Here is a 13,527-nt window from a genome sequence, read left to right on the forward strand (position 1 = left end):
ATAATGTAATTGAAACAATTATGACACATAGCTAACATAACAAAGTAAGTATAATATTGCGTCAAGACCAATGTCCTAAGTACGATTTGCATCGTCCAGTTGCAAGCTATTCAAGGTGTTGTAACCCTAGCTACTACAGCTGAACGGAACTCACATATCCGAACCCCTTTTTCCGAGAGTTTTTTATGAAGATGCACCTGAGAATAGCTAGCTATTAGCTGTCTAACGCTAGTAGCTACCAAGTTAGCTACACACATCATTGTTTCGCAGTACTCCACTTTGGAATTTGATAACTCTTCAACGTGGTTTCTTCTACTGAGTACTGTACTCTACTGTAAAAAGGTGCCCTGGAGCCCACTTTGATTTGGCTTACTGTGTAGTTGGCTAAGTAGCTAGCTATTTACTGTAGTTGGATAACTAGATAGAAATAATGGATCAATGCTTTATATTTTCTGATACCTAGCTAGCTTAGCTAGAAATGTTAGCTACATATTGTAGCTCTCCAATAGCATTATTTATGCCGTCCACAATTAGTGGCATTTATTGCATTAGCCACTAGCTAGAATATTATCTTACAAAGTTGCTGTGTGTTTGTCATGTCACTTTCATCATATGGCTTTCCCCTTCCAATTCTCTTCAGACCATGGCATGCCAGCATGTGTCTGCTTGTCCCACCTTGAGATCATCATGGAGAGTGGCTCTTGATGCTGCTTGTAGAGTCAGCCAGCCATGGAAGGGGAGTAGGTTGTCCTACTCTGGCTTTGCTCCCATGGAGCCAGGTCACCAGGACAGACGTAAAGATGACTCCACCATCTTGGCTGAACAGACACTGCACACACCTGTCATGCTCAAAGAAGTGCTCCGATGTTTAGATATTCAACCTGGCCAGGTAAGTCTTTCTTCTCTAACACGCTGTAAGTATGTGTCAACCCACCTTTTCTTAGTGAGCCCTTGATGGTTAAATATTCTATGGAACAGCAGGTAAGGTTTGTTGTGCATTTTGCCTGTTTTACCGCAATGAAGAATCATATGTAAATCTGCTTTCTTTGAAAGATTGGTCGTGGCCTAACTTCGCTTCTCAGTTCATAAGATGGGCTACTTCTATTGAGAGGGCACATTAAGTCACCAGGATCCCACTACCTTGGCTTTCCCTTACATACTACCAGGACAGATGGACATGAGTCAAAGGCCTTCTGTTTCTGGTGGGCAGTGCCGAGGGAGACTTTATGGGCCCCCTGGGTGGCCGAGAGAAACTGCACGGACAGGGCAGGTGGGGGCCATGGGTCAACATCTTAGTCAGGCATTGTGCCACCTTAAGGCTGTTGGCAGGACATAGAGTGCTGTCTGCAACACTCCTGCCTGAACTTTAGCGCCTCTTACTGTAACTCCTTCAATGTCCGCCCATTGGCCAACTGTCCAAATAAAGCTTGCCAAGAGCTTGCCATTAAAAACAAGTGTTACATGGATTTTTTTATGTAATTCTAGTCACTGCACATTGACAGGCTCTATCTAGGGTGTAGCCTAGTTGCATATATATTACGGTATTGCTTTATACAGTTTGTGCTTCAACTCCAAATGCTGAAATAAAACATATTAAAAGCTGGAAGACCGGCAACGTAGCACAGTAATTAAAAGCTGTAATACTTTACATTAAAGCAGCAATCTGCTGTTTAAACAATAATAAAGGTCTCCCCGCCACTGTTTTGGTAAAATGCTGAGGGATGGGGCTTGAGAAATGTAACCACTTTCAAATTCATAGACAGAGCTATGTATGAACTGACTATCCATGATGCAACATTTTGAGTTTTAACCATGTTTTGAGGTCATAGTGTTTTATAATTACATTATTTACAAACAAGTTTAGCCAATATTTTGGCTTCTGATGGGGTACGACAGTTGAACTAAGCTCTTGAGGAATTTATAAGGTATTCTTCAAGAATCAGTGGGTATACATCATTCATTTAAAAGGCCATGTGGGACAGGCCATGTGGGATGTAGTAGTCACAGATTGCCCCTTTAAGTTGTGCTTACTTGTGTATGATGCTGTAATTACACTCGTAGCAACATTGTCAAACCAGCCTTCCAGTATATACACATTGGAATACTCAGTCCCCTCCCCCATACTCAAATACATTAGCAGAATGTTTTGGGTACTGCACATCCATCTTACCTTCTTCAACTTTCAGACTGAGACACTTGTGTGTGCAGGAAGTAGGCTAGTTGTGTAAATAGAATCTACATAAACACTAAGCCTACTTTGGCATGTTTGATTGAATCCAGCTCTTACTGTAATTTCTCTTTGATGGAGAATTCAAATGCGTCATGTTCAGACTGCTCGCTGAAACATTGCAATGACAATGGCAACTATTTATAAACTGTAATATAAGGTCTCACAAACATGCGCTTAATAAATAAAATGTTTATTCATTCATGTGGTCTATTAGGCTATATGTAATAGCAGCCTTGGTCAAGGTATACATGTTAATAAACAGCTACCAGCACATGTAAACACTTAAGCAGTTTTACAGTAGAAATTCTTATGGTAGAGATTCTCTATGTGAAATCCCCCCACCATTTCTGTTAATGAACCAGTAAGGCAATCAGGTGTCTGCACTCTGTTTTCATCAGCTGTCCTGTAGAGCAGCTAGGTAGTGTAATCACAGACCCAGTTTGTTTAAGTGGGGGTTTCACTGACAAGTCAATGACTGGGAGGAAACCCACGCTCCATGTTAGCCAAATACTCACTTAAGTCACTGAACTGAGTCAGATTAATATTTTGATCCGCTATTGTAAAGCAATCAACCCTGCGTAGTTGCTCTTGTCAGGCTAAGCATAGTGTGTATGAATGGAGCACTTAGGGAGATGATGGGTATCTGAGAGCAAACGCTGTAATTACACCAAAGTGGGTAAATGGCAATGTAGCCTTTCACGCCCCGCTGCCTCCCACGCATGAAGTCCAGCACAGATATCTACACAGGTGGACTGTGATATTTCCCCACATTTCTCTCACACTGTCAGGGCTAGTAGTGATGCACAGCCCTTAAAATAACAAGTGATTCTACTACTTACAGAAATGACGATACGGTTGTGGGCTTAGGTCTTAATTGTGCTGATCAGTCTAGAGATAGTTGATAAGTCTAGAGATGGACCTTGTAAAAGCTTTTTATACTCCAGAAATTAGCTTTATCTCAAGCAGCCACAGTGTTGCTCTCCTGCTGGCCTTCCTTCCCTTCCCATCAACCATAAATTACCCAAACTAGATTGGCCTCATTAACCACCAAATTAGCTCTTAAAAGATTACAGTTTGTACAATTTAATATTTTTCTATTCACCTTGAACGTGAATGCGCTTAGCCAGCCGGATAACCATTTTAACCTAATTATCTTCACCATCTTGATGCAATTGTAGCATTTGGTTAATTGAATAATGGTTAGTGTGAGACCTAAAGGTGGTTATAAACCGAGATGTGGGAGACGGCGGTCGGGGGCTTGGAGAAGGATATCCTTTCTCAGGGCAGAATCAGGCTTTTCCTGACCTGGAGGTTATTACTTTACTCAAGACAGGAGGAGCTGGAGGATAGGGTATTTTCTTTACATGGAGGAACAGGATTTCTGTCTGCTTATTGCTATGAAAATAACTAAATAAATCCAATTGAATCAAAGTAAGAAGGTGTCAGAAGATGACTAACACTAACAAAGTGCCACTAAGATTTTTAAATGGATGAATAGGATGGCCATATTTTAAAAGTCCACATGATGTACGGTATCCCCTACTCTGTCACTCCTTTTGATACTTGCAAGTCATTAGTTTAATGACTGATCATAATACACTAGAGAAGGTAGTGTCAGTCAGCATCACCACATAATGTTAGGGCTGCCCCGTCAGCTAGGAACATACAGAGAGTATCTCTGTGTTCCTAGCCCATCAGTCAGTAATCATAAATCACTGTGGTACACCCTGGCTGATGATACAATTAGGCTTTATTACTCAGGCTAAGTTAATAGCCTTGATGAAACCCCCTGCATCATCCCTGACACTCCCTTTGTTGTAACTTAATTGTTTGAATGAAACAATGAAGAAAACTGTCTTGCACAAATGTTCTCTGCAAGTGTAGAACATAGCTTTTATACAATGTTTAAAAATAAATAATAAGTTTTAACTTTTCTCAGCAAGTTGAACCATTTATCCAGCCCCCATTCACAACCTCCCCAATCACTCTAAGGAAAAGAGACATCTTTTCAAAATGTATGGACTAAAAGCCTGTTGCCCAGCCCCGAAACTCAATATTGTTGAGTATTTTGTCTTTGTCAGGTCCACCCACGACCACTGCAATAGATTTTCTCCTCCAGCATCCCTCATTACCAGCCCACAGATGATAGTGGGTGAGTGTTTCTCTATGTGTGTGTGTCTCTTTCCCCCCCGCCCCTGTTTTCACACGCCCACTCACAGAGGACATCCCGGTGGCTCCACGGGCAGGAAGTGATTTCTTTGTTTTTATGCTGCCAGGAATCCCCCGTCTTGTTGTTGTGGCCCTCGTCCCCTCCTCACCTCAGTGGTTTGCGCAGGCAGGTGAGAGTGAGGACAAGGTGTGGGGAATCCTTTTCTCTGGTGCCAGGATTGGGGAGCTCCGCCAGGGCAGATTAATGAGCCGTCAACTGGGTGTCCAGGGAAAGATCCACTACTGCTTTAGCAGGGAAAACGAGGTGGCCACTGCAGTCTCACAACACTCCCCCTTGTGGAATTAAAATGGCCTCCCGCGTTGCATCTTCTCCTTACCTGAATTTAAATACATAACAAATACAATGTCCTTTTACAAGAGTGTTTTAGTTCCAATGATATTTGTTAGCCAAATAATGAAATAACTTTTAGGAAATCAAAGCACCTTTATACTTTCTGCTGTCTGAAAAACAGGGAGACAAGAAAGTGTATGTGCTGAACTGCGGAGATTCAACTTACTCAGCATAAATAGTTTTTTAAATCTATAGTTCAATCTGTTAAATAAAAAAATAAATAAGTGAAGAAATGGATGACCTAACTGGCTATTATCCAGAGACTTTTGCAACTGTTTGTGGTTGATTATGCATTTACATAAATAGCCCCATTTACATAAAGGCTACCGCTGCTAAATCGTTGCCTCCACTCCAAAAAATATGATAAAACATACATATTTGTTTACATGTTTCAGTGTAAACTTAAACCACTAAACCATATATAAAGTACGTAGAAAAGATAATGGCGCTATATCTACAGTACCAGTCAAAAGTTTGGACACACCTACTCATTCAAGGGTTTTTCTTTAGTTGTACTATTTTCTACATTGTAGAATAATCGTGAAGACATCAAAACTATGAAATAACACATGGAATCATGTAGTAACCAAAGAAGTGTTGAACAAATTAAAATATATTTTAGATTTTAGATTCTTCAAAGTAGCCACTCTTTGCCTTGATGACTGCTTTGCACACTCTTGGCATTCTCTCAACCAGCTTACATTTACATTACATTTAAGTCATTTAGCAGACGCTCTTATCCAGAGCGACTTACAAGTACATACATTCATACTTTTTTTTCACCTGGAATGCTTTTCCAGCAGTCTTGAAGGATTTTCCTTCATATGCTGAGCACTTGTTGGCTGCTTTTGCTTCACTCTGCGGTCCAACTCATCCCAAACCATCTCAATTGGGTTGATGTCAGGTGATTGTGGAGGCCAGGTCATCTGAGGTCATCTGATGCAGCACTCCATCACTCTCCTTTTTGGCCAAATAGTCCTTACACAGCCTGAAGGTGTGTTGGGTCATTGTCCTGATGAAAAACAAATGACAGTCCCACTAAGCGCCAACCAGATGGGATGGCATATCGCTGCAGAATGCTGTGGTAACCATGCTGGTTAAGTGTGCCTTGAATTCTAAATATATCACTGACAGTGTCACCAGCAAAGCACCATCACACCACCTTCTCCATGCTTGACGGTGGGAACCACACATGCGGAAATCATTCGTTCACCTACTTTGCGTCGGTTGGAACCAAGAATCTCACATTTGCACTTCTTATTGGTGTCCTTTAGTAGTGGTTTGTTTGCAACATTTTGACCATGAAGGCCTGATTCACGCAGTCCCCTCTCAACAGTTTATTTTGAGACGTGTCTGTTACTTGAACTCTGAAGAATTTATTTGGGCTGGAATTTCTGAGGCTTGTAACTCTAATTAACTTATCCTCTGCAGCAAAAGTAACTCTGGATCTTCCTTTCCTGTGGCGGTCCTCATAAGAGCCAGTTTCATCATAGCGCTTGATGGTTTTTGAGACTGCACTTGAAGAAACTTTCAAAGTTCTTGAAATGTTACGTACTGACTGACCTTCATGTCTTAAAGTAATGATGGACTGTCGTTTGTCTTTGCTTATTTGAGCTGTTCTTGCCATAATATGCACTTGGTCTTTTACCAAATAGGGTTATCTTCGGTATACCACACCTACCTTGTCACAACACAACTGATTGGCTCAAATACATTAAGAAGGAAAGAAATTCCGCAAATTCACTTTTAACAAGGCACACCTGTTTAATTGAAATGCATTCCAGTTGACTACCTCATGAAGCTGGTTGAGAGAACACCAAGACTGTGCAAAGCTGTCATCAAGGCAAAGGGTGGCTACTTTCAAGAATCTCAAATATGCGAAGGTTGAGTGATGCGTCCTCCGAAATATGACCCGCCAAACCGCGCTCCTTAACACCCGCCCACTTAACCTGCAAGCCAGCTGCACCAATGTGTTGGCGGAAACACCATTCAACTGACGACCGAAGTCAGCCTTCAGGCGCCCGGCCCGCCACAATGAGTCGCTAGAGTGCGATGAGCCAAGTAAAGCCGTCCCGGCCAAACTCTCCACTTCCCCGGATAACACTAGGCCAATTGTGCGCCGCCCTATGGGACTCACGGTCACGGCCAGTTGTGACACAGCCTGGGATCGAATCCGGGTCTGTAGTGATGCATTGCCTTAGACCTTTGCGCCACTCGGGAGGCATATATTTTTATTTTAAATTCATTTTTTAATAAGATCATGATCTATCACTATATAAATTAGAGGTTGACCGATTTATGATTTTTCACCGCCGATACCGATCAATCGGACGATTTTTAAATTATTATTATTATTATTTTTTTGTTATAATGACAATTACGACAATACTGAATGAACACTTATTTTAACTTAATATAATACATCAATAAAATCAATTTAGCCTCAAATAAATAATGAAACATGTTCAATTTGGTTTAAATAATGCAAAAATAAAGTGTTGGAGAAGAAAGTAAAAGTGCAATATGTGCCATGTAAGAAAGCTAACATTTAAGTTCCTTGCTCAGAACATGAGAACATATGAAAGCTTCAATATTCCCAGGTAAGAAGTTTTAGGTTGTAGTTATTATAGGAATTATAGGACTATTTCTCTCTATACCATTTGTATTTCATTAACCTTTGACTATTGGATGTTCTTATAGGCACTTTAGTATTGCCAGTGTAACAGTATAGCTAACCTGGATTTCTTTTAGCTAATTATACAGGTTTAAAAATATATACTTCTGTGTATTGATTTTAAGAAAGGCATTGATGTTTATGGTTAGGTACACATTGGAGCAACGATACGCACCGCATCGATTATATGCAACGCAGGACACGCTAGATAAACTAGTAATATCATCAACCATGTGTAGTTAACTAGTGATTATGATTGATTGATTGTTTTTTATAAGCTAAGTTTAATGCTAGCTAGCAACTTACCTTGGTTTCTACTCCATTCGCATAACAGGCAGGCTTCTCGTGGAGTGCAATGTAATCAGGTGGTTAGAGTGTTGGACTAGTTAACTGTAAGGTTGCAAGATTGAATCCCCCGAGCTGACAAGGAAAAAATCTGTCGTTCTGCCCCTGAATGAGGCAGTTAACCCACCGTTCCTAGGCCCTCGTTGAAAATAAGAATTAATCGTCCATTCCAATTAATCGGTCGACCTCTAATATAAATACTAGACAGTCAGGGAGAATCAAAAAATGTCATGGCAGGAGGCCAACATTGATTTTGTTATAATGTTTGAGTCACTCAGATGGCTTATGCTGTGTTCTCATGCTATGGCAAAATATGTAAAATTGCAGGAAACTAGCTTTAAAACTGTAAAATTCTCTTCGCAGGATGTTCTCCCACTGACTTGGAAAAACATCCTAGGGAAAAACAGGCATGGTTTTCTGTTTTTCCCTAGGATGTTTTTCAAAGTGTATTTTGGAAGTGGGTCATTTCATGACATGACACCTACCATTGTTCTGAAATAGTTTCCGTAGTTAGAACCAGATAAGACTAGCATTCCTGCAACATTATTTTGTTGAAATATAATTTGATCTCTGATAAATTAAGCTAATTAAATTGCTCCCAAATTGGCAATTTTGTATTTATAGAATTCATATACTATTCAATAAATACCTAACATCTGATTTGGACCAAACCTTTTTCTAACAGGGAGTAAGACATAAGGAATCCAAATAAATAGTCAAAAGCCACCCATGGACCCCCTGCACCCCACGCCAATCCCACCCTAACAACCAGTATACAGAATCTTATCAGTTTCTAACAACAGAAACAATTTCATAACAATCTGAGATGGTGGGTGTCGAAATCCTCTTTCTTGTGCTTTTTGAAGTAGAAGGACCTCAATATTAGGAGCACCTTCCCTTTTCCCTCAGAACAGCCTCAATTTGTTGAGGCATGGACTCTACAAGGTGTCAAAAGCGTTCCAATGCTTCCCATAGACAAAGGATGTCCTTTGGGTGGTGGACCATTCTTGACACACGGGAAACTGTTGAGTGTGAAAAATCCAGCAGCGTTGCAGTTCTTGACACAAACCAGTGCGCCTGGCATCTACTACCATACCCCGTTCAAAAGTACTTCAAAATTTTGTCTTGCTCATTCACCCTCTGTATGGCGCACACACCCAATCCATTTCTCAATTGTCTCAAGGATTAAAAATCCTTCTTTAACCTGTCTCCTCCCCTTCATCTACACCGATTGAAGTGGCTTTAACAGGTGACATCAATAAGGGATCATAGCTTTCAGCTGGATTCCCCTGGTCAGTTAGTCAATATTATGGAAAGAGCAGGTGTTCATAATGTTCTGTACACTCTGTGTATGTACAAGAGCAGGGGGTTAACTGTCCCCCAAGGGTAAAATTGGGCCCCCCTGTGGGCCATGGCCACTGTTTTTTTTTTCTCTCACTCATCCATTGTTTTTCGGCGCACAGTGTAGTGAAAGAGGAGGCTGGTGAATAATTGATCCTTGTAATTAAACACTCCAGCTAGGGACGCCGGGGCTGATTGACGGCCAGATATTAAGCCCTTGTCTCGTAAGGTTGCAAGTTTAGTCTGAGGTTATCAGTGGCCAGCAGAGTCTCTCTCCCTCCCTGGCTCATTACTTTCATGAGTAGACCATTTCATAGTGGTGATGGGGGCGTGGTGTGAAAGAGAGTCTGGGACTTCATTAGTGAAATGGGGTGCCTGAGTCTATAGAGCAGCAGGTGGTTCAGCATTGCTGAGCAGACAACCCCCTCGTGGGTGCTCCACCGGACTGTCATGTTGAGCTACTTTAACCCTTTCATCTTACACAGTCTGCGGCTTTAGTTTAATTTAGATACATGTACATCAATGTACTGTACATGCAAACTATTAGTGGCATAGGTCCATAATGTGTGAATATAGCCGTTTTTATCATATCACACCCAAACGTATCCTTGTGCCAGTTTTAGTTGCTTACATTACAAATGAGAACATTACTGTGTGCAGAATGTGCTTGTTTTGTCAACAGGTTCCATGAATTTGACTTCAGTTATTGATATCTTGAGATTCAAATGTACAGTTGAATATCTGCCTTGATGGTTCCTCATGTTGTCAATAATGAGGATGATATTTATACTAATGATGAAAATGTCAGGAGAGAGAGCATAAGGCACAGAATAGAGAGGAGGCTGCCTGTAGAAGGATCTCAGAAATCTGCACCTGAAATCCAGTTTTAATAACTGTTATTTGCGTACTTGCTCACAGTCATACAATATTGCTGAAAGTGGGAAAAATATACAAAGCAAAGCCTTTCCAAGACACGGGAGCAATGCTATTACGGAGGGTTTTATTACAATATTTACATTTGCGCCTGGTGTGTGAGCGTGCGTATGCTAATCAGATGCATGCCCCGTGGACAGCTGGATTGAGATGATGACTCATCCCTGCAACATGTCCTTGATTGGGGTTTGAATGAGGGCTCAAAAACGGCATTATTTGAATGAGGATTTCTCTTAAATGTATTACAGTAGATCTCCATAATGAAACCTTTTCCTGAAAAAGTACATCTCCAACTATGTTTGTGAATTTAATGTTATCATTATGTCCACTAATATTTCCTTTATTAGTTTTATCTTTGGGGTGAGGGAGAGTATGGGGCTCAGTGTTCCCCTATATTTATTTAGCAGTGACGCACGACCGCTGCCAAATCATTGCCCAACTGCACATTAAAAAACATATATAAATGTATTTGTTATAATAAAAAAATTCTGCCGAGATGTGCTTTTAAGATCAGATTGACAAGTTACAAGAAGTTACATATCTTCCTCATATTCTCATCAGATCGTCTGAGAAACTTAAAAGGTAGGTACCTAGCTAGCTTGTAATCCTGGAAGTGTAGCCAACCCATAGAGATGGATAGAGGACTCTAGTACCCAATAACATGTTTTAGATTAGGCAGTGCCATTCAGGACATGCACCATTCTGAAGTAGTCAATTGGTTGGGACTTCCTATGGGTTAAGGAAGGATCACTTAATTCCATCCAGGTCACCAGGAGGGATCAGCCAATGAATTATACACGTGAGCAAACATTCCATAACTGCAGTTGGCAGTAAATTGCCAACCATGGCTTCATACCTGTACAAATAACACACTGCAGGTGGCCATATGGACCCTTTCAGTTTGTTTACCAACTCATAAAGTAGTAGTAGAATAAGAAAATGTACTACTTCAAAATGGTGATGGCCTCAATTCATCTGACCATGCTCTCACAGATGCCATAATGGGACAGATACAATGTTTCGTCCTCTATCTATCTCTGAGCCAACCCTATGAATAGATGTATGTAATAATTGTTAGCTATGATACAGTAAAGTTACGGCAGATACATTATTTTTGGGGTTAATATTAGGGATGTAACGATTTACTGATACGCATCGGTCCCTAATTCAAATGTTTAAGATAGAAGTGCATCGGTCTGCGGACCCCAAACCGATCTAAATGTAGCATGCATCAGTCAGACCATCTATTTAAACGTTACGAATTGGTTCACAAAAATGTTTTCTTTCTACCTTCCGAAAATACTTCTTATCTTTTGTGACAACTGATGCGTCAAAATTCAGTGTCGAACTGCATGTAACTGTGTTAACAGTCATTGAGCTTCAAGTATTTTTGCATGTCAAACAACCCCAGGCAATATCAGTAGCCGAGACAGAACTTTCATCTTGGCTATACCTGCTGAACGGGGCTTACAATAGATTTTATTTTGATTGTTCAGGTTTTGCTTTAAACAATCAGTGTATATATTTATTTGAACTAATGGGAAACAGCCTCAGATTTAATTGAAGTGCAGTTGTTAGCCCATCACCTGATTTTGACAAGTCCTCAAAGTATGAACCCCTATTTATTTATTTCTTGTTGCAGGTATGCTCATGCCACCATGGATCCCCCTAGTGGTTTTGTGTTTATTTTGACAGTCATGGGGGGCAGCTAACAATGCATCGATCCAATAAATGCATTCATAAGTAATGGGGCCTGTGTATAGTGCATACACAGGTCACAGAGGTTTGGGTAAGCATATGGAACAATTGTAGTGCTTTGTAATACAGCGCTGGAAATTAAACTAGCTCTCTTGTCTGAGGCAAGTTCAGAGGGGGCGAGTTGAGAAGCCTGTCATTTTGTCTTGTTTAATTTTGTGATCCTAACACTGTGCTGTCATTTTCCGATCATACAGAATATGTCAAACATTGTGGCACTGTAATCATCATTGGTTATTGATGTACAATTCAACATTTTAAACTCATCACTGATGTAAAACATTTCATGAATTTGCCAGCAAACCCAGTTTAACTGATTGTTGACATAATGTAGTCATTTTGGCATGACCTTCAGTCTACAGTGTTATGTCTAGCCTACTTTAGACCAGACTGACTTTGTCTCATTTACACAGGTAGCCCAATTCAAATATTTTATTTTGTTCCTTTGACCAATCACATCAGATCTTTTCACATCAGATCCTTTTCAGAGCTGATTTGATTGGTTCAAAGACCAATTTAGTGAAACAAAATATCACAATTGAGCTACCTGTCTAAACGCAGCCCATGTCATCTAAATCAGTGTTTGCGAACTCCGGTCCTCAAGTACCTGAACAGTACACATTTTTGTTTTAGCCCGGACAAACGCACCTCTTTCAGCTCATCTGGGGCTTGATGATTAGTTGACAAGTTGTATCGGGTGTACTTGTCCGGGGCTACAATAAAAATGTGTGCTGTTATGGGTACTGGAGTTGGGAAACACTTCTACGTGACTGTCTATTGAGTTAATGGATAGTACTTGAATGATGGTTGAGTGTTTGGTAAACATACATCACTTTTGCCTATTTATCAGAATTTTCCTGTACTTGTGTCTTGTTAGTTCTCTAAGCATCAGCCATCAGCATCCACACAGCTCACTATCTCATGGGAATGAACTAATTGATTATTTGAATACATGACTAATTTATTTATGTAAAATATAGCTAAAAATAGGGTCCGGGAAAAATAAGGAATCACTTCACTGTTAGTGATATAAGAAAAAAATAGTAACTTTCATAATGATCAGGGAGATCATATCTTGAGAGAAAAGACGTTTCACTTAGCAATGTTAAAAAGTACTGCTGAAGGTGAATTTTTATAAACATGAATGTTTCACATTCATTAAAACCCCTGAAAAGATTATAGCAGGGATTTGGTCAATCTGCATTGGGCTTTAATATACCAATATGTTAACAATATTTTATCTGCAATACAAACACAATGTTTGTGATACAAATTCAATATTCAATAGGAGCTCAATCCAAGGCTTTTAAACCTCATGGCCACACAACGATACGATACAGTATCGATACTAACGGCAACAATACCATATGTTGGATTTATCTACTAACTCATACGGTCATATGCATTCACTATGCACATGATTGTACAAAGTTAAATAATGGTTTTCTAGTGCTTTAAATGTTCTACACTGAGCCCATTGAAAGTAGGATTATACTGCGGTGTTGGCCCTGTTCCTGCTCAGGCTGCTTAGTGGCCCAGGGTTCAGGTGGGGTAGGATGCATTACTCCTTGTGGTGCTGAATTACACCTGCAACTAGTCAGCTGTGGAAAAAATCTTATATATATATATTTTTTCTCACTCTGGCAAAACCAGAATGAAAGGATATGTGGTTAGCAGTCTTCACCAGCA

General features: G+C 40.2%; 1 protein-coding gene across 1 annotated transcript in view; it reads left to right on the forward strand.

Moving 5' to 3' along the window:
* The first annotated feature begins 161 nt into the window (after positions 1 to 161).
* The window catches only part of mettl15 (methyltransferase 15, mitochondrial 12S rRNA N4-cytidine), a 63,479-nt gene continuing 50,113 nt past the window's right edge, over positions 162 to 13,527 (forward strand). The window contains exons 1-2 of the mRNA XM_055899799.1: positions 162 to 342; positions 641 to 889. Coding sequence (XP_055755774.1) covers positions 644 to 889 — 246 coding nt within the window. The 5' untranslated portion in view covers positions 162 to 342; positions 641 to 643. The remainder of the gene's footprint in view (positions 343 to 640; positions 890 to 13,527) is intronic.

The sequence above is a fragment of the Salvelinus fontinalis genome, chromosome 35 (assembly GCF_029448725.1).
Source record: "Salvelinus fontinalis isolate EN_2023a chromosome 35, ASM2944872v1, whole genome shotgun sequence".
Classification (NCBI taxonomy): Eukaryota; Metazoa; Chordata; class Actinopteri; order Salmoniformes; family Salmonidae; genus Salvelinus; species Salvelinus fontinalis.